This window comes from Phaenicophaeus curvirostris, chromosome 14 (genome assembly GCF_032191515.1).
Source record: "Phaenicophaeus curvirostris isolate KB17595 chromosome 14, BPBGC_Pcur_1.0, whole genome shotgun sequence".
NCBI classification, from domain to species: domain Eukaryota; kingdom Metazoa; phylum Chordata; class Aves; order Cuculiformes; family Cuculidae; genus Phaenicophaeus; species Phaenicophaeus curvirostris.
The window spans coordinates 7,600,774-7,620,341 of NC_091405.1; the positions used below are offsets into that span (position 1 = coordinate 7,600,774).

At 56.8% G+C, this 19,568-nt stretch overlaps 2 protein-coding genes across 2 annotated transcripts; both read left to right on the plus strand.

Moving 5' to 3' along the window:
- Window positions 1-314: 314 nt before the first annotated feature.
- On the plus strand, window positions 315-6,790 carry RNF166 (ring finger protein 166). Its single transcript, XM_069868314.1, has 6 exons — window positions 315-464; window positions 3,238-3,394; window positions 4,266-4,378; window positions 4,749-4,863; window positions 5,410-5,517; window positions 6,397-6,790. The coding sequence occupies exons 1-6, from the start codon at window positions 346-348 to the stop codon at window positions 6,460-6,462; spliced, it is 678 nt and encodes a 225-aa protein (XP_069724415.1). The 5' UTR covers window positions 315-345; the 3' UTR covers window positions 6,463-6,790.
- Window positions 6,791-15,593: 8,803 nt separating this feature from the next.
- Window positions 15,594-19,183, plus strand: MVD (mevalonate diphosphate decarboxylase). The gene is made up of 10 exons (XM_069868380.1): window positions 15,594-15,690; window positions 16,527-16,597; window positions 16,681-16,795; window positions 16,882-17,028; window positions 17,108-17,307; window positions 17,485-17,559; window positions 17,774-17,992; window positions 18,084-18,199; window positions 18,277-18,385; window positions 18,928-19,183. Exons 1-10 carry the CDS (start codon window positions 15,621-15,623, stop codon window positions 19,006-19,008), a joined length of 1,203 nt encoding a protein of 400 aa, XP_069724481.1. The 5' UTR covers window positions 15,594-15,620; the 3' UTR covers window positions 19,009-19,183.
- The last annotated feature ends 385 nt before the right edge of the window (window positions 19,184-19,568 follow it).

Below are 19,568 nucleotides of genomic sequence, written 5' to 3' on the forward strand. Positions count from 1 at the left end.
AGTTCCTGGTGGCACTGTGTCCAGCCCCGAGGGGATCCCGCGGGTACTGGCGGATGGCATGGAGGGGATCCCGGGGTACCACGGGTGCTACCGAAGGGATCCCAGGGGACGGCACCGAGGGGATCCCGCGGGTGCCGGGGAGGGGTGGGGGGTGGATACCGAAGGGCCCGGTGTCCGGCACCGAGGGGGTGCCGTGTGTCCCGCGGGGTGGGGGGATACCGAGCCCTCCCGAGGCGCTCCGGGTCCCACCTGCGCCCCCTCTCCCCGCCGCCGCCGCCGCCGCCGCCCTCGTCGCCCATGGCGGCCCCGTCGCGTGCGGGTGACGCGCCCGGCGCCGCCGCCGCCATGTTCGGCCGCCGGGCCCCGGCCCCCCGCGCCGCCGAGGCGCTGGAGGCGCAGTTCAGCTGCCCCATCTGCCTCGAGGTGTTCCACCGCGCCGTGGGCATCGCGGGATGCGGACACACGTGAGACCCCGAGGCTGGGGAGCCACCGGGACCGGGACCCCTCCCCCCCGCCCCCAACCGGGACCTCGAGGCTGGGACCCCTCCGGCCCACCGGGACCAGAGACACCGCCCCCCCCTCACCCCCACCCCGGAACCCCTCGACCCACCGGGAGCAGGGACCCCCGGGCACCGGGACCGTGACCCTCCCACCCACCGGGACCACCGGGATCCCCAGCACCGGGACCCTTGGGCACCGGGACCCCTCCAACCCACCGGGACCCCCAGGCACTGGGACCCCAGGACTGGGGCCCCTCCGACCCACCGGGACCCCCAGGCACTGGGACCCCAGGACTGGGGCCCCTCCGACCACCGGGACAGGGACCCTCCCACCCACTTGGACCTCCGGGACCGTGACCCCAGCACCAGGACTTAGGGCACCGGGACCCCTCCAACCCACTGGGACCCCAAGACTGGGATCCCTCCGATCCACTGGGCACCAGGGACCCCTGGGCACCGGGACCGGGACTCTCCCACCCATCGGGACCGCCGGGACCCTCAGGCACCTGGACCCCTCCAACCCACCGGGACCCTGAGACTGGGACTCCTCCGACCCACCGGGACCTGGGACCCCCAGCACAGGGACCCCCGGGCACTGGGACCCCAAGACTGGGACCCTTCCGACCCCCGGGATCGGGACCCCCCCACTCACCAGGACCCCCAGGACCATGACCCACAGCGCCTGGGGGCACCAGGACCCCTCCAACCCACTGGGACCCCTCCGACCCACTGGGCACCAGGGATCCCCGGGCACCGGGACCAGGACCCTCCCACCCATCAGGACCGCTGGGACCCTCGGGCACCTGGACCCCTCCAACCCACTGGGACCCCTCCGACCCACTGGGCACCAGGGATCCCCGGGCACCGGGACCAGGACCCTCCCACCCATCAGGACCACTGGGACCCTCGGGCACCTGGACCCCTCCAACCCACTGGGACTCCTCCAACCCATCGGGCACCAGGACCATTCTAACCCACCGGGACCCCCAGGCACTGGGACCCTGAGACTGGGACCCCTCAAACCCAGCAGGACCCAGGGACCCCCTGGCACTGGGACCCATCCCAGCCCTGGGCAGTGGCACTGGGACGTCCAGCACCGGGACCCCTGGGCATTGGGACCCCTCTGACCCGCTAGGCACTGGGACCCCTGACACCAGGACCCCCGGCACAGGACCCCATTTCTCCCACCCAGCATTGGGATGCTCAGGGCACCAGGAACCCTCCAACCCCCTGGGCACTGGGACCCCCAGCACCAGGACTCGCTGCACGGGATTCCATCCCACCCACCGGGCATTGGGACCACTGGGCACCATAAATCCTCCAACCCGCTGGACACTGGGATCCCAGGCACTGTGACCCGTGACATTGGGACCCCTTCCCACCCACTGGGCACCGGCACCAGGATCCCTTCCCACCCATCCGGTGCTGAGAACCCATCCCAGGGAGTGGGGTGATGCCTCTACCCAATGTTCTTCCCCTGCTGGCCACCCAGAACCTCGCTTCCTGCTCTGCACCCAGACCCAGTTCCTGCCCAGAGGACCCCGAGGCTCTGCTCCCAGCACCCTGACTGGGAATCCTGCCCTGCACTCCCATGGTGCTGTACCCCAGCCCCTGGGGTGCTGCCACAGAGCTGGGACGTGCGTGTCACCCAGCGCTATGGTGACATCTCCTCGTCCTCTTGCCCACAGCCTGGTTTTGGGGCACCTGGGTCTCCCACTGAGGCTGTGCTTTTCTTGGTGCCCCAGTGCGATCTCGCTCTTTCCCCAACTCCAGCTCATTTGGGGCTGGGGACACTTCCCAGGGGAAGAGGTGATGCTGGGGACAAGGGGCACCATGCCTGTGCCCCCCATGCCCACTCCCCACGTGGCAGCAGAGGCTTGGCAGCATCTCATTCCCCTCTTCTGCATGACATGAGGTGGGTAGGCAGGCACAGGGGACAGGGATACTGTGACAGGCGGCTTTGTGGGGACCGAGCCGCTGTGCCTCCTGCCCAGGGGTGCCTTCCTGTGCTTCCTCTCTGCTGCTTTGATTTCTCATCTGTGCTGCTGCAGGCATAAGGACCTTCAAAGGAGGTGAGCCGGGCTCTAATGCGCTCGCTTGCTTTATTACTGTGTGGCCTGGATGTTCAGCACTGGTTTTTGTTTGGCTTCGTTCAAATCTGCTGCTGGCTGCAGATCTTGGAGCAACAGCATTGTCTGTTCCCTGGTGGCACATCCAAGCAGCAACTTCAGGGCTTGGGCTGCGCCTGACCTCGTAGAATTGTAGAATTATAGAATCATTAAGGTTGGAATAGAACTCTAAGGTCATCAAGTCCAACTGTCAGCCCAACACCACCGTGCCTACTAAACCAGGTCCCAAAGTGCCACTTTTATGAACGCCTCCGTGGATGCTGACTCTGCCACTTCCCTGAGCAGCCTCTTCTAGTGCTTCACCACTCTTTCAGTAAAGGAGTTTTTTCTGATATCCAGTGTAGACCTCCTCTGGTGCAACTTGAGGCCATTTCCTCTCATCCTATGCCTCGTTAATTGGGAAAAGCACCTCCCCACACCCTCTCTCAAGCTCCTAGTTCTGTCCAGTTCCTCCCAGCTAAGGATGCTGATCCCTGGGTTTCAGAGCTGCCTGGGGTGCACAGGAGTCCCTGGGGGTGGAGACCTGGGGCTGGGGTCCTGCTCCCCCTCCTCCTCCTTCTGGGCTGGGTCACCACTGGACCACTCAGCGCTGCTCCTTGTGTCCCCAGGTTTTGTGGGGAATGCCTTCAGCCCTGCCTGCAAGTGCCATCCCCACTGTGCCCGCTCTGCCGCATGCCCTTCGACCCCAAGAAGGTGGAGAAGGCGTCCAGTGTGGAAAAGCAGCTTTCATCCTACAAAGCTCCCTGCAGAGGCTGCAACAAGAAGGTAAAACTCGTGGGGGAAACCTGCCTATCCCTGTCCTGTGTGGGCACAACTTCGTTTGGCTGCCAATCCTGCAGCCACAGCTCCAGGGGAGGGAGGTTGCTTGCTGTCCATGATTGGATTTGCAGAGTACCCTGTTTGGTGGGTCCTCAAAAAGCATCTGTGAGGTGTGATGTCCCCTGTGTGTCACGGCTGTGGCTGCAAGCCAGGTAAGCGGGGCTGTGTGAGGATGAAGGCGGTCTCTCCTCGCTGCCTTTGTCAGCAGGCTGGAGCTATTATTAGACAGTGGGGACCTTCAAAAGCAGGCTGAGGTTTTCCTGCGACACAAGAGAGGCTGAGACAAACCAGCTCTGCTGCTGCTCCTAAACGAGGGTAAGGATTTAGATCTTGTTTAAGGTGCCGTGACTCCAGTGGCTGCAGGGGAGCTGAACTGGCAGTGTGGCCTGGCCCAGCCTAGGGCAGTCTGGTCTGGGAAGCTTCAGGGACTGGGTGTAAAGCTCTGATTCACGATGCATCTCCGCTCCTGCATTTTCTGTCTTCTCTTAACTCTGGGGATCTTCTTGTGACTTCCTGGCTGCAGTCTGTGAACGATTCTGTGTGGTATCCGAGCAGTTCCTCTTTTGCAAAGGAAAACGGAGCTAGTGATGCAGTAATGCAGCCTGGGTGGCTTGTGTGTGACCTCTGGTGTGTGACACGTGCAGCCCCAAATCTCTGTGCTGTGCAGAAAGACAGGCTGGTGCAGCGTTTCTCTGCTGATGTGGGTCATCCTGCAGAGACCAGCATTTGCCCTGATGTTGACTGGCCAAAACTGCTCTTCATGCTCCAGCGCATTCCTGCAGCCTCCAGGAATGTTTCTTCTCTCCTTGTTCTCCAGGTGACCCTCGCGAAAATGCGCTCCCACGTCTCTTCCTGTGCGAAGGTGCAGGAGCAGATGGCCAACTGCCCCAAGTTCGTTCCAGTTGTCCCCACTTCCCAGCCTATCCCCAGGTACTGCGGCACGTGGAGTGGGGAAATGTGTTCCTCCTTGCAGACTGCACCCGCACTCCCCTCTGTCTTCATTACAAACTGTAACATCCAAGAATGCATTTTACTTTCCCCTAGGCAATCACAGTGAGAAACATCAGCATCTTTTGCATTCTGGCATCCACAGCCCTTTTCCTTCCCTGTGTTTCAAGAGCATATTGTGGGAAGGAGGACTGACAAAACCAGAGTGATTCAGTCTGGGGTGGGAACAGGCTGATAAGGTTTCCACTGTGGGTAGGTGGCGCAAAGCCAAGCAGAGGTGACTGGGTTAGTTTGTAAGGAGTCAATCCAGTCCTTTCCCTGGGGGATCTAAACTTGTCTTTGCTCTCTTCAGCAATATTCCAAATCGCTCAACATTTGTGTGTCCGTACTGCGGGGCCCGGAACCTGGACCAGCAGGAGCTGGTGAAGCACTGCATGGAGAACCATCGCAACGACCCCAACAAAGTGGTGAGCAACACTGGGGCGGGCTGGTTCTGTGTGGGGTAACTCTTGGAAATCCAGATAAACCATAGCTGATGCTACATCCAGGGCCACCAGCATGCAGAGCTGCCACTGTGCCTAAAGTACAGCTATGTTTCCAACTGGTTTAGTTTGTTTTAAATCCCTGGGGTGGGAGGTGGGGACCTGCCTCTGTTTGCTTTTCTAGGGGCTTTCTGGAATAAGCTGCCTCTGTCCCCCTGTGCCTGCAACATGGGTGGTGCTGGATTTCCTTTCCCCATCCCTGCTGGGTTGACCAACGTGGAGCACTTGCAGCTCTGGCGCTATTCCAGAGGTGCTCACGTGTGCATGTAACTTGTCATCGGGCTCAAGGCAGCCTGGACCACGTGCCAGAGACTCTGCACCAAGGGATTTGCTTGGAGGGGGCAGGATGACCCTCCGTTTAGCACATCCTCTGCAGGACACTACTACTCCCTTCTCCTTCTTGTTGTGGCTGCCTCAGAATCCCAGAGCAGCTGAAAGCAGAGGAGTCACCGTTCCCCTGTTCTGCTGCAGGTGTGCCCGGTCTGCTCAGCCATGCCCTGGGGGGACCCTAGCTACAAAAGCGCCAACTTCCTCCAGCATCTTCTCCACAGGCACAAGTTTTCCTACGACACCTTTGTGGTGAGTACAGCCCAGAGTTGAAATTGAGTCATCTTCCCCATGTTCCGCACTGAGCAACTGGGAGATAACATCAGCCCTTCCCATGCCAGGACCAGCCCATCCTGCTGTGCTGCCCCTTGGGAGGGGAAGGGGTTGGATCCACCTTTGGGCTTTGTGGGAGGTATGCAGGACACGTGTAGCCCCACTTGGGAGACGCCTCAAGGGCCGTTGTCAGATACACAAGGAAAAAGTCTCTGGAATAGGAGAGAGAAATGTTACCACTCTCCATGAAGATGGGTCGTTTCCTCCATGTGGTCCGTTAACTCTTCCCCTGAGGAACTGGAACACAAAAGCCCTTTTCTTTAAGGCTTCACAAGTAGTGGGAGTGGAGCAGCCCAGCCTCCGTGCTTATGGGGGTCTGGCTGCTGTGTGGGGGGGGCATCCATGGCCACCCTGGTGGGGAGTTGCTGACCCATCCTGTTTTGGGGAGTAAGGGTGTGATCACCCAGCCTTCGCTGCAGGGACTGAGGGGAGGTGGTGTTAGCATCCAGCTTTTATTGCAGGGATGCTACATTTCAGGGAAAGGAACCTCCAGCTATTTACAGAGAAGTATCCCCACTTAGGGAGTGATTGCTGTGTTGCAGAAACCCAAACCAAAGTGCTGGAGAAGCCCGTGGCCTTGTTAGAAAGCTTTGACCTTTGGCCGCAGCTTCTTTCATGGGAATGTTTTGTGATGTTCCTGGGACCTGTTTGCCAGGGGAGATGGAGGCTTGCAGCCACAGGGGTTGGAGGGACAATAAGGACCAGGAAGGGCTTCTTGCCATGGCTGCCCCCTCTGCGTGGTGGAGGCTGTGTGGCGTGGCTGTGCCATCTCTCCTAACCATCCCTTTCTTTTTTTAGGACTATAACATTGATGAGGAGGCAGCGTTGCAGGCTGCCCTGGCACTGTCACTCTCTGAGAACTGAGGGTGACTGCGGAGCATTGTTCCGGACCTCCCTCACACCCCGTTGTCTTTTGCACACTCGGCCTTCCTGCTGGGGAGGCATGGAGCCCCCTGGAGACCCACCGCCACCTCTCTTCCCTCTCCTCTCTGGGCAAACCCCACCTTGTTTAAGAAGGTGGAGTCTCTTTAGCATCGTGCTGGACTGGTGAGTGAGCAGAGACATCCACTGCTAGGAGAAGAGAGGAGTTGGTGCCGAAGGGCTGGGATCATTCCTCAGTTAGGCATTTCATATCCGTATACGGAGTATGTACCTGTATCCAGATATATTTATTATTAGATGCTTTTTGGCACCATTTGTCTTCATGCTCTATTGTTGCAATTGAATAGGTACGTAAAACTATGATGCATTTTATGCAGAAATGCCCTAGTTTGAAACTGCAGTTATCCATGTCCTTTTTGAAAAGGAAGATGACAGCACAGAGCATCTTTTTTTAAACTCTACAAGGCTATTTCCAGAGACCTCAGTCTGTCCCGTCCCCCGTGCTGCAGGCTGGAGCTGCCTCCTTTACCTGCTGCTGCACAGGCCAGGCTGAATCCCAGGGCAAGACAGTTGTCCTCCTGTGTCCCGTGACAACAACGGGTTTGGAGGAGTCTGTGGCGATGGCGTCTGGCGTCCAGCGAACCTCTCACATTCCTTGTTTTGTACCGGCTCTTATGATACTGAGTTCTTGCATTTTTCTACATTAATTGGCGTGATGCCTTTTCCACGTTTTATAGAGCGGGAACAGAAGCTGTTACTCTTCACACTGCAATATCCATCACCGAGGACAAGAGTATTTTTATGGAACACTATTAGGAAAGTATATTTTTTAAAAAAAAACCCAAACAAATAAACGCGCTGTGGATTTGAAATCAGGTGGGAGGGAGGAGCTGGACCCCAGGTGTGTGGGGTGTCCTCTTTGGTTATTTCTGACTGTTCCCTTCCCTTGTCAGCGTGTTTCTCCGCAGGCAGGTGGTGATGCAGGAGGGGACGGGTCAGAGCAGCTCCTTGTTGGCTGGAGGAGTGGGTGCCGAGCAGCTTGTCAGGCTGCCTTTTTGAGGATTAGCAGCCCTGCTTGTGTTCTCTGAGCTGCTAATCCTTTCCAGGGCGTGTGGTCGAGCTTGGGGTGGTTTAACCTTGCAGGCAGAGCTCTGCAACAGTGCTGGATGTGGCTGCAGGCACGGTGTAACGTGGAGTGGTGGTTTTCTGTCTGTGCGTGTCCAGCAAAGGAGCAGGCAGGTTAGTTGTGGCAAGCTGGCGATGGATGTGTGGGCAGGACATCTGTCCGGGTAAGATCCCATCCCAGTGCTGAGCATGTTGTCCTCTGAAATAGGGGATTGCATTTCCCCTTCCCATGTCTCTGTCTGGGAATAGGGCACATCTGGGCAGATGTTGATGCTCTGTAGCATCCTGGTGACCTGTCCCCCTTGTTCGCTTCCTCTCTGTGTGTCCCTGCTCGGAGAGGTGCCCTTGTGTGGTTTATCTGAGACATGGCTCCAGCTCCAGCTCTGCTCTAGCAATACCATCTTGTTTTTTACTTTTGATTTAAATAGTACTGCGTGGCTTTTGGGGCTGTGAGCTCCCCTGTGCTGTCGGCAGCCCTACAAGGAGCCTGCAGACCATCTGCTCTGCTGGCAGAGGGAAGGGAAAGGGCTGGAGCTGCTCTGCTCCTCTCCCTTGAGACAGGCTAGTGAGGAGGGATAGGATCTACGGGTGGACGAGGTGCTAAGGGATATGGTTTAGGGTTTGATGATGTTTGACTCGATGATCCGGTGGGTCTCTTCCAACCTGGCTATTCTATGATTCTATGATCTTCTCTTACCAGCATAGCATTGCTGGCACCTGCCAAGACCGGGGAATTTCCTTGCGGGGATGGCAAACACTGGCATCTCCCAAAAGGGACCCAGGAGGGTTTCCCTGTCCCATCCTCAGCCAGTACCTGGGGTCACAGAGCAGCCTCCATCAGAGCTCTCGCTTGCAGGGGGCTCCTCTCCTCTGGGACAGCACTATTAACCTCTTTCTCTTTCCTCCTCCTTTTTTGCCCCACAACACCAGAGCAGGGGCAGCAAGAGCTGCTTTTGTAAAGCACTTCACGGCCCTGGTTGCGAGGGCGCAGGCAGGCGCTGAGCTGCATGGGCAGCCTCTGCCTCCCACTGCTCTGCACGGGGTCAGGTCTGGCTCTGCCCGCTGCCACCGGCCGTGCTCTTCAGTGTGTTACTCACAACTTTTTGCATAACTAGAACTTTTAATGAGATGTACTGTTTTCTGAAGAAAAATAATATCAATGACATATTTGTAGCAAACCATTTTTTCTCAATAAAGGCAGTTTCATCCACGGGTGGCCTCGCTGCGCGGTCTCTGCCATGGCTCCAGGATGCGGGACGTGGCTGGGTGCCTCCCACCCTGATTTATTTGGGCTGATTCTTCCCCGCACTCCGGGCTTGTCTTCACAGCTTCATCCCTGACTCGTCAACTTCTGCTACGGGCAGTGGTGCTGCTGCAGGCTTTGGCAATACTATTTCTTTACTCTGTCCCTTCTCCCTGCCCTAGGCTTCTGTCACCACGTTCCCCAGCCCGTATTTCCCCCCTGATAAGTGACCCCTGTCCCAGTGCTGGGTTTTGCCAACCTCCCCTGTTGGAGGGAATCCCCCTCAGCTGCGTATGCCACTGCCGATAACCATGCCCTCTCCCTGCCAGCTGAATCCTGGCACTCAGAGGAAGGACACAGGGAGGACGCTTGGCACCATGTGCTGTCCCTAAAACCCCACTGGGTACTGGCCAGGGGAATGCGGTGGGTGTTTCTTTTCCGGGTGTCCCTGGGAAGTGTCCTGGCTCCAAGCCCCTGTGGGGCTGTGGGGGTTCCCTAGGGACTTGGGCTGGCTCTATGCAGCCGATCCCTCCAGGCTGGGCACCGACTCTACCTATGTCTGCGTACCTGGGGGACTGATCCTGGGAGCAGCCACTGGTGTCTTTCACAGGGATAGGGGGGTTCATCCTTGTCCCCATGCTGGCTAGAGTGCAGCTCCTGTCCTGGCAGCAGTAGAAGTCTTGGGGACTAGCCATGCCCCGTTCTTTCCTGGTGAAGAAGCCCTCCAGCACCCACGTCCCCAGCTATGGCCAGCTCAACACCTGCGCTCCAGGTAAGGCTACGTGGCTGCACCCACAGCGGGCACCCCAGGACCCCTGGCTCCTGCTCCTGCCCCATGCCCAGAGGTGGGGAGGGGGCCCCCTGGCCAGGCTCGGGGTGGTGCCCTGTGCCACGGGGTTGGGGGGCTCCCTCCCAGGGGGCTTGGCCAGCCAGGCAGAGATGCTGGTGACATGGCTGGTGGGGGGGATGGATTGGGGTGACCCAGAGCAAGGTGTGCAGGGTGGAATCTTCCAACACAATCGCATCCAATACACCCCTGTGGGGGTCCCTGTGCTGCTGGGGGCCTGGAGGCGGCAGGAATAGGTTAGAAGGTGCTTGCCAGCACGGTGCCAGTGCCTGCCCCCCCAGCCGTGCTGCCCCAGGGGATGCCCAGATTTTGGGGTGTGTCCAGCCACAGGTGAGCTAGCACCTGAGCTCCAGCTGGGTTCTGTCAGGTGCTGTGGGTGTCTGGGACTCCTGTTTTGTGGGGGAAAGGACAGTTTTTGCTCTGTTTTGCAGTGGGTGCATTGGTTCTGCCACACACAGGGATGGGAGCGGAGTGGGACCTGATGCAGGTGAGACCCTGCCAAACGCACAACCCCAGGGGAGGCTCTGGGGACCAGCCTAGCCGCCCTCCTTCAGCCATTAACCCCCCATCCCTGTTCCCGCAGAGCTCAGCGGCTCGTGTGACTGCGGGGGGCTGCTCCCCGCTGGCTGCCACCAGCCCTCTGCACCCCCTGCTCCCCCTCGCCTACAGGACCACGGCTGCCTCCTCGCCCTCATCTCCCTCCCTGATGCCAAGGCTCCCACCATCCTGATGAGCACCCACAGCCTGGGCACCCTCCTGGAGGACACTCTGACCCTCAAGCTGCCCCGGTGGCAGCGAAGCTTCCACTGTGGGCTCTGTGCCCGTGCGTGCACCAGCCCGAGTGCCCTGAAGCTGCACCTCCGCACCCACCCCCTGCCCTGCCTCTGTGGCAAAACCTTCTCCCGGCCCTGGCTGCTCCAGGGACACATCCGCACCCACACAGGTAGGGATGGGACCTCCAGCTGCTGCTGGCCTCGCCGGCTTCTCCGCTTGTCGGAAATGATGGGGGCAATATTGCCGTCCATCCAGACTTGACATTGACGGCTTTCCGGGAGGGACCTGAGGGACGTGGGCACAGCCGGGGCTGGCTGGGGCGCTGGCACGCACATAGGAGAGCCCACAGCAGATCCCACTGGAATATTGCAATTTTGGGCACTGGAACAGCTGCCCAGGGAGGTGGTTGAGTCACCTTCACACCTTCACACTAGGTTGCCCTGCCCACCCTTGGGTTAAAACCCCATACGTTGTTCCATTGTCTACATTGATAAAAAGTTGAAAGGGTTTATGAATATCGGGTAAACGAAGGACAGGTTCCTCTATTAACTCTCTTTGTATCACTTCCCAACGACTCTCATCTTCGGGAGTCCATTTTATCAACCCTTCTTTGGTCAGTTTTTCATACAAAAAATTTACCTTGCTACTATAGTTCTCTATCCACTGTCGACAATATCCCAATAATCTTAATAATTGTCTTATCTGTCTATTGTTACTGGGTGCAGTTAGAGATAGTATTCCCTTTACTCTTTGGGGGTCCAATTTCTTGTATCCCTTTGTAAGCCAGTGTCCCAAATATTTTACCTCTTCTTCAGTAAATTGTAATTTAGACTTGGAGACTTTCAACCCCTTAAGGCCTAAAAAGTTCAACAATTTGATGCTTTTGCCTCTAACCTCTTCTCGGGTCCTCCCGGCAACCAGTAAATCATCCACATACTGTATCAAGATCAGGCCTTCAGTTAATTCATAAGATTCTAATAATTGTTCCAAAGCCTGTCCAAACAAGTTTGGGGATTCCGTAAACCCCTGGGGCAATACAGTTCATCGCAATTGTTGTTTTCTATGTGATTTAGGGTCCTCCCATTCGAATGCAAAATAATCTCTACATTTTTTTTCTAAAGAACAAGCCCAAAAGGCATCCTTTAAAGCTATAACACTATACCATTTATAATCTGGACTTAATTGGTTTAGTATAGTGTGGGGGTTTGCCACTACATGAAACAGGCAATTGTTTGCTCGTTTACAGCTCTCAAATTTTGTACTAAGCGATAGGACCCATCCGATTTCTTCACCGCTAATATAGGAGTATTATGAGGAGACATACAGGGTTCCAAAAGTCCTTGAGCCAAAAGTCTCTCAATTATTGGTTGCAACCCTTCTCTTCCATCTTTAGAAATGGGGTATTGTCTAATCCTAATTGGTTGGTCCGGATCCTTTATAGAGATTGTGATCAGTTTGATATTTAATCTTCCCACCGATCTTGGACTATACCAAGGGTCTGGATTAATTTTGGCTTCATCTTCTGCAGTCAAAAAACCCATAATTTTTACTTTCAATTTTTCTTGGTCTGCTTCTAAACTGATTCCCAATTCTACCATTAAATCTCATCCCAAAAGGTTGTATTTGGCTTCTGGGACCAAGAGGAATGTTCCCACTCCATATTTATTGGGAGTTTCTATAGTAACATTCCTTATCGGGGTACCTTGAAAGGTTCCCCCTTTGCACTAATTACTTGGAGTTTGTCTTTCGATTCGACACATCCAGAGGGCAACCTCTGAACAGTTGATCTTTCGGCACCCGAGTCCACAAGGAACTCAAAACACCTCATGCTGAGGACCCAATTTCAATTTTATCAAGGGCTCTGAAACTTTAGGAGCCCCCAGCAAATAGAGCCCCTGACCCCTCTAATCTTCTTTAAAGATTTCCTCATCCTGCAGCCTCTTACGACAATTTTTCTGCAGGTGTCCTTCGTTGTGGCAATAGAAACATTCTATTGCCAAGGGGCCAAAACTTCTCCTGGGATATACTGGGCCTTCTCGGAGGATATCTCTCCTTCTTTCCTGATTAAATCTCTGTCTGGGTTAAATTTTCTTTCTTGGGTTTGCCCCTCTCTTACGGCTGCTACCAAAATTTGGGCTTGTCTTTTTTTGATTTTCCTCTTCTCTCCTCACATACACCTTTTGCGCTTCCCGTAACAGTTCATCCAATCCTTTTTCTTACCAATTTGCTATCTTTTCTAATTTTCTCCTTACATCCACCCAGGATTTTGCTACAAACTGGGTTTTCAAAAGAGCTTGACCCACTTGGCTATCGGGGTCTAAGCCTGAATATAGTTGTAAGCTTTTTCTTAATCTCTCCAACCACTCGGTAGGAGTTTCATCCTTTTTCTCTTGTTCACTAAAGACTTTGATAATATTTTGTCTCTTGGGTACAGAATCCCTGATTCCTTGAATTATCATATTCCGTGATAGGGATAGGACCGTGTTGGTGTCTCTGGTCTCAGTGCCTCATACCTGCGGTTCTGATCATTCCCCGCTCTTCATTAGTAAATAAAATTTTAAGATGGACTCCATCTGGTCCCAGGTGTAAATATTGGGACCGAGAAATTGGTCAAAACATTCAGCGACCCCTAGTGGGTCTTTTAATAAGCGCCCCATTTCCTTTTCTCTTTTAATGGGAACAAATTTGCTGAGTTGTACTCAAGATCCATAAAAAGGCATATTCACTCTCCTCTTTATTAAAGGATTGCTTGTCGTCAACTTAAATATTTAATTGTTGACATATCCAGTCTTTAAAAGACTCGTAAATCAGCCAATAGAAACCTGTTCTTATCTGCTTACCTCCCCATACTTCCATACAATAATGAATCATTTTCTCTTTGGACTTCCCTCTTCAAGAGGGGAGCTATCCCAATGCTTAATCATTAATCCTAATGGGCTATCTAGGGGTGTATCAGGGAGCCCACCCCTTTTCTCCTGCATGGGACCAGAAACTTTACTCTTCTTCTGGCCCATCTTCCGAAAGTGCCTTCTCACACACAATCCTCTCACGTCCCTCCGTTCATGGCCCACGTCCTCGCGGACAATGGAAACCGCACGATTTGGAGGTCCACACTCACTTCGTCCAGTGGACTCCTAAGTCCGTTGGACGTCTCACTCACTCACACTCCGGGTACCCAAAATCCCCGACCAAGCAGTATCCAAATATACTCACCCTATCCTGGGTCTTCACCCAGTTCAACCAGGCGGTATCCACTTACTCTTTTTCAAGTCTTCACCCAGTTTAACCACGCGGTATCCACTTTACTCTTTTTCGAGTCTTCACCCGGTTCAACCACGCGGTATCCACTTACTCTTTTTTGAGTCTTCTCCTGGCTTGACCAAGCGGTATCCAAACATATTCACCCGATCCTGGGTCTTCACCTGGTTTGACCAGCCAGTATCCTGGCTCTTCGTGCACAAAAATTATGGGGAACTGCAGTATTTCTTTTTAATTTTTGCTTTCCTATCTCAGTTCGGAAAATCCAGGTAAGTTTGATCGGAACTCTCCGTCGGGACCATCCGAAGATGGGGCGCCCTCCCAGAGTCAAGGTCCGAGTTAACTGTCTGGATCCGAGTCACAGCACCAAATTGTTATAGTTGAGTTAACAACACAAAGTCTAAACATGGGTCAATTTACTATTTATTTAGATAGGAAAGCAAAAGCAGCGCTGGGCGGCCAGGGATTCGCAGCTCCACCAAGGCTCGCAAAGTTAGGTAGGCTGAGCAACCCCTTTTATACCCCGCTCCGAGTTCGTTTCACATCTTTGAAGATGCCCCAACCCGTTCTTTTAGGGTACATGCAATCTCCATACGGCCAGATAATAAATCAGCTAAGTTTACAGAGTTGTCTCAGTTCAGCAGTCTTCAAGGTTGCAGTCCTGTTTCTCATCAAACAGTTCCTAGCTCCCCTTCCTCCCTTTCTCCTTATTTCTGGGCAATTTGTTCCTTTCTCTTCCAAATAAAGACTTGAGGTATATCTTGTGGGATGTTCTCCCTCTCTAGTGGCTAATCTGCCGCGTTCTTTGAGCTGGCTAATCCACATCTGCTGAGGCCTGAGGTGATTTGTTGCTCTTGACTCTTGCTTCAGGAGGTTTCAGAAGGCCTGGTTGTAAATTCAGTAGGTACTTATCTATATACAAAATGTATGTTATCATGGTAACTTTTAGCGTTTAGTTAAGATACCAAACAAGATGTTCCCGTGCTTTGGGACAGAGAGGCCAGTGTCCGTTTAGTCAGCCTGATCAGCAAATTATTTTCTGTTACTCATTACAGGAGCACCGGAGAGCTACTGGGATGTTGGGATTCTGGGCGTAGTGGGGGCTGTGAAGACACTGGGAGCACTGGAATGTGAGGGGTGCAGTGGTTTGGGGGCACTGGAAGCACTGGTGGGGTACTGGGTACACTGGGGCATTGCTGGGGTGACTGGGAGCACTGGTGCATTGGAGTACTGGGGATACTGAGCGTTTGGGGAGCACTGGGTTATTAGAGGGGTGTTGGTGCCCACTGGGAGCACTGCAGGGGCACTGGGAGCACTGGAGGGGTACTGGGAGCACCAGCTCACTGTGGGTACTGGGGATACTGAGGGCACGGGGAGTTGCACTGAGGTGTTGGGTGTAGAGGGGTTTTGAAGACCACTGGAGGGTCACTGGGAGCACTGGAGGCGTTCTGGGAGCACCAGTTCACTGTGAGTACTGGGGATACTGAGGGCACGGGGAGTTGGACTGAGGTGTTGGGAGTAGAGGGGTTTTGAAGACCACTGGGGAGCACTGGAGGGTCACTGGGAGCACTGAAGGGGCACTGGGAAACTGGAGAGGCACTGGGAGCACTGGAGGGTCACTGGGAGCACTAGGGGCACTGGGAGCACTGGAGGGGCTCTAGGAGGACTGGAGGCCCTGGAGGGGCACTAGGACCCCGCGGCCGCGGCGGCGCACGCGCAGCTCCTCCCCTCCCCGCGCCGGCAGGGGGCGTGGCCTCGCCGTGGTCCGATCGCTCCCATTGGCCGCGGGGCGCCGCGCGCCGCGGTGTCGGCCAATGGCAGAGCGGGAGGCGGCAGGGGCTCCACGGTCACGTGGGTGGCGCGGGGGCGGGGCCGTGGCGGGAGCGCGGGGCGATGGCGGAGGAGCGCGGGGTCGCCCTGGTCACCTGCACGGCCCCCGTCAACATCGCCGTCATCAAGTACTGTGAGTGCCGGGAGGGGAGGGGGGACAGGCCGTGCTCCGCCAGGCCTGCCGAGGTTCTTCTCCCTCTGGACTCGGCACTGGTGAGACCGCTCCTCGAGTCCTGTGTTCAGTTCTGGGCCCCTCACCACAAGAAGGATGTTGAGGCTCTGGAGCGAGTCCAGAGAAGAGCAACAAAGCTGGTGAGGGGGCTGGAGAACAGGCCTTATGAGGAACGGCTGAGAGAGCTGGGGGTGTTTAGCCTGGAGAAGAGGAGGCTGAGGGGAGACCTCATTGCTCTCTCCAACTCCCTGAAAGGAGGTTGTGGAGAGGAGGGAGCTGGGCTCTTCTCCCAAGTGACAGGGGACAGGACAAGAGGGAATGGCCTCAAGCTCCGCCAGGGGAGGTTCAGGCTGAACATCAGGAAAAAATTTTTCATGGCAAGGGTCACAGGGCACTGGAACAGCTGCCCAGGGAGGGGGTTGAGTCACCTTCCCTGGAGGTGTTTAAGGGATGGGTGGACAAGGTGCTGAGGGACATGGTTTAGTGTTTGATAGGAATGATTGGACTCGATGATCCGGCAGGTCTTTTCCAACCTAGTGATTCTGTGATATTGTGTCATGCTGTGCCCAATCATGCCATGCCAATTGATACTGTGCCATGCCATGCCCAGTGATACTGTACCATGCCGAGAGATACGGTGCTGTGCTAGCTGTGCCATGCCCTGCCAAGTGATATTGTGCCGTGCCGTACCCAGCCGTACCATGCCAAGCTATGCCTTGCTCCGCAGTGCTGTTCCCAGCAGTGCCAAGCTGTGCCATGCCGTGCTATTCCAAGCCTTGAGATGCCATCTCTTGCAGGGGGCAAGCGGGACAATGACCTGATCCTGCCCATCAACTCCTCCCTGAGCGTGACACTGCACCAGGACCAGGTGGGTGTGAGGCCAGGGACACAGTCGTGCTCCTCTGCCCCCAGCCCATGCTGAGTCCATACTCACCCCCCTCTCCCTGGCAGCTGAAGACCACCACCACAGCCGCCGCCAGTCGGGACTTTGTGGAGGACCGGCTGTGGCTGAATGGGGAGGAGGCCGATGTGGGGCACCCCCGGCTGCAAGCCTGCCTGCGGGAGGGTGAGCATTCCCCATCCTGAGCACTCCGAAGGCCAAGCGGGATGTCCCCGTACTGACCCCCACACCTGGCTACTGTCCCCTCGCAGTGCGGCGCCTGGCCCGTAAGCGCCGGGGCGGCAGCGCTGAGGATGCAGCCCCGCTCAACCTCTCCTACAAAATCCACGTCGCCACTGAGAACAACTTCCCGACTGCCGCTGGCTTGGCCTCCTCCGCTGCTGGCTACGCCTGCCTGGGTGGGTGAGCGGGGGCGTGGCAGGTGGCTGAGGTGATGGTGGCAGCGTGTTCCCTCCTGACCCGCTCCTGTCCCCGCAGTGTCGGCGCTGGCACGGCTCTACGGCGTGGAGGGCGAGCTGTCGGAGGTGGCGCGGCGTGGCTCGGGCAGCGCCTGCCGCAGCATGTTTGGGGGCTTTGTGCAGTGGCAGCGGGGTGAGCGGACGGACGGCAGGGACAGCCTCGCCCACCAAGTGGCTCCTGAGACGCACTGGCCGGAGCTGAGGATCCTCATCCTGGTGGTGAGGGGCATAGGGAGGGGCAGGGCTGTGCCCCCCACACCTAGCTGGATGGCATCTGGGGGCACAATGCTGGGAGCATCCAAACCCCACGTGGGTGCAGACCCTGGGGCTTAGGGGTGCTCCTCGCTGGGGCCGGGGGCCCAGCAGGTTCACGTCCCACTGTCTGTGCCTGCCTAGGTCAGTGGGGAGAAGAAGCAGGTGGGCAGCACGGCAGGGATGCAGACCAGTGTGGACACCAGCCCCTTGCTGAAGGTACGGAGCAATGGGCCTGATCCTGCCCTGGGCTGCTGCTTGCGTCCTGCCTGCAGGCAGAGTTTGGGGTCCTGTTTCCCCTTGGGGGGGGCATTTCTCCATGCTGGGGGGCATGGAGAGTGGCACTCACGATGCCACCCAAGTGAAGCCCAAAGCGTTGCGGTGCTGTGGCTGTCTCCGAACTGGCGTGACCGTGACCCGCCTGCTACGGTAGCATCGAGCGGAGGTGGTAGTTCCGGAGCGCCTGGCCCTGATGATACAGCACATCCGTGAGCGGGACTTTGAGGGCTTCGGGCAGCTCACCATGAAGGACAGCAACCAGTTCCACGCCACGTGCCTCGACACCTTCCCTCCCATCTTCTACCTCAACGACATCTCGCGGCGCATCATCTCCCTGGTGCATCGCTTCAATGCCCACCACGGACGCACCAAGGTACCAGGCAGCCAAGCAGCTCCACAGGGCTCCCGGTTTGCTGTGGTCCCTCACCAGATTCCCATCCTCACCCTCCCCTGTCCCACTGTAGGTAGCCTACACCTTTGATGCCGGCCCCAATGCCGTCATCTTCACGTTGGCTGACACCGTGGCTGAGTTTGTGGAGGTGGTGAGGCGCAGCTTCCCCCCTGCCACCAACGGGGACCAGTAAGGGCAATCCCATCTCTTACTGGGGGGAGCGCGGTGGCGAGGAGCTGGGGGCTGAGTCCTTGGCCGTGCTGCAGGTTTCTGCGGGGGCTGCCCGTCGGCTCGGCCTCGCTGCCAGAGGAGCTGCTCACGGCTGTGGTGATGGAGCCAGTGCCAGGGGCCATCCAGTACATCCTGCACACCAAGGTACAGGGCAGTGGGGGCAGTGGGGGACCATGGGGCAGGGGGAACCGTCCCCATCCCTAGGGGAGTGTGTGGGACCCCATCTCTGTCCCCAAGGGAGCACAGGACCTCATCCCTGTCCCCTTCCCTAGGGGCCTGTGAGGGACCCCATCTCCAGGGGTGTGTGTGTCACCTCATCCTTGTCCCCAGGGGTGCACTGGTCCTCATCCCTGTCCCCATCTCCAGGGGCTTGTGTAGGACGCCATCCCTGTCCCCAGGGCTGCACAAGACCCCATCCCTGTCCCTGTCACCAGGGATGCGTGTGGGACCTGTCCCCATCCCCAGTGATGTGTGTGAGACCCCGTTCCTGTCCCTGTTGCCGAGGGCTGTGCAGGACCCTGTCCCTAGATGTGTTCCTGGTGATGTGACCTATGGGGTGGCATTTTAGGGTCTGTGGGGCCCAAAGCTGCCCCGCAGCCCCGAGGCGGGGTGTCCCTGCAGGCAGTGGTGTTCACTGCTGCCAGGATTTGTCCCTTGCTGTCCCTAACCCTTCTCCTGCCCCCCAGCCTGGCCCTGGCCCCCAGACGGTGGAGGATGCCAGCCAGCACCTCCTGGGAGCAGATGGGTTGCCCTGCTGCCGTTCCTGAGCCACGGTGACACCGCCAGGGACGGCTGTGACGTGGCTGGAGGGGCTCTGGCCGTGCCACCTAGGGAGCACGGGGTGCTGAATCCAACCTGGTGCAACGCTGTCCCCAGCCCCGGGGCAGGATGTGACTCCCAGGGCTCGTTTTTACTCTTTTATAAGGAAATAGAGGTTTTCTGGCTGCAGCGCTGTTTTGGGGTGTATGGGCTGTGTGAGTGGTGCTGGGGGGGGGCCATTGCTGGCCGAAAGGTGTGGGCTGGGGATAGGGACAGTTCTTCCTAATGGCTGTACCTGATCCTGTCCTGCACAGCCCCTGTCACTCCATCTATCCCCTCTATGTTCATTACGGGTCTGCTCCTGTCTCCCTAATTGTCCCTGCTGGGACTGATACTGTCCCCTTACATGGCCTTTGTCAACACGTGTCCCTTGTGGAGCTGATCCTGTCCTCTGTCGCTCCCAAGTTTTCCCTGCTGGGACTGATCCTGTCCCCCTGTGTCCTTTGTGGGGCTGATCTCGTCCCCCTGCACAGCCCCCATCACCCCACATGGTCCTTGAACGTCCCCT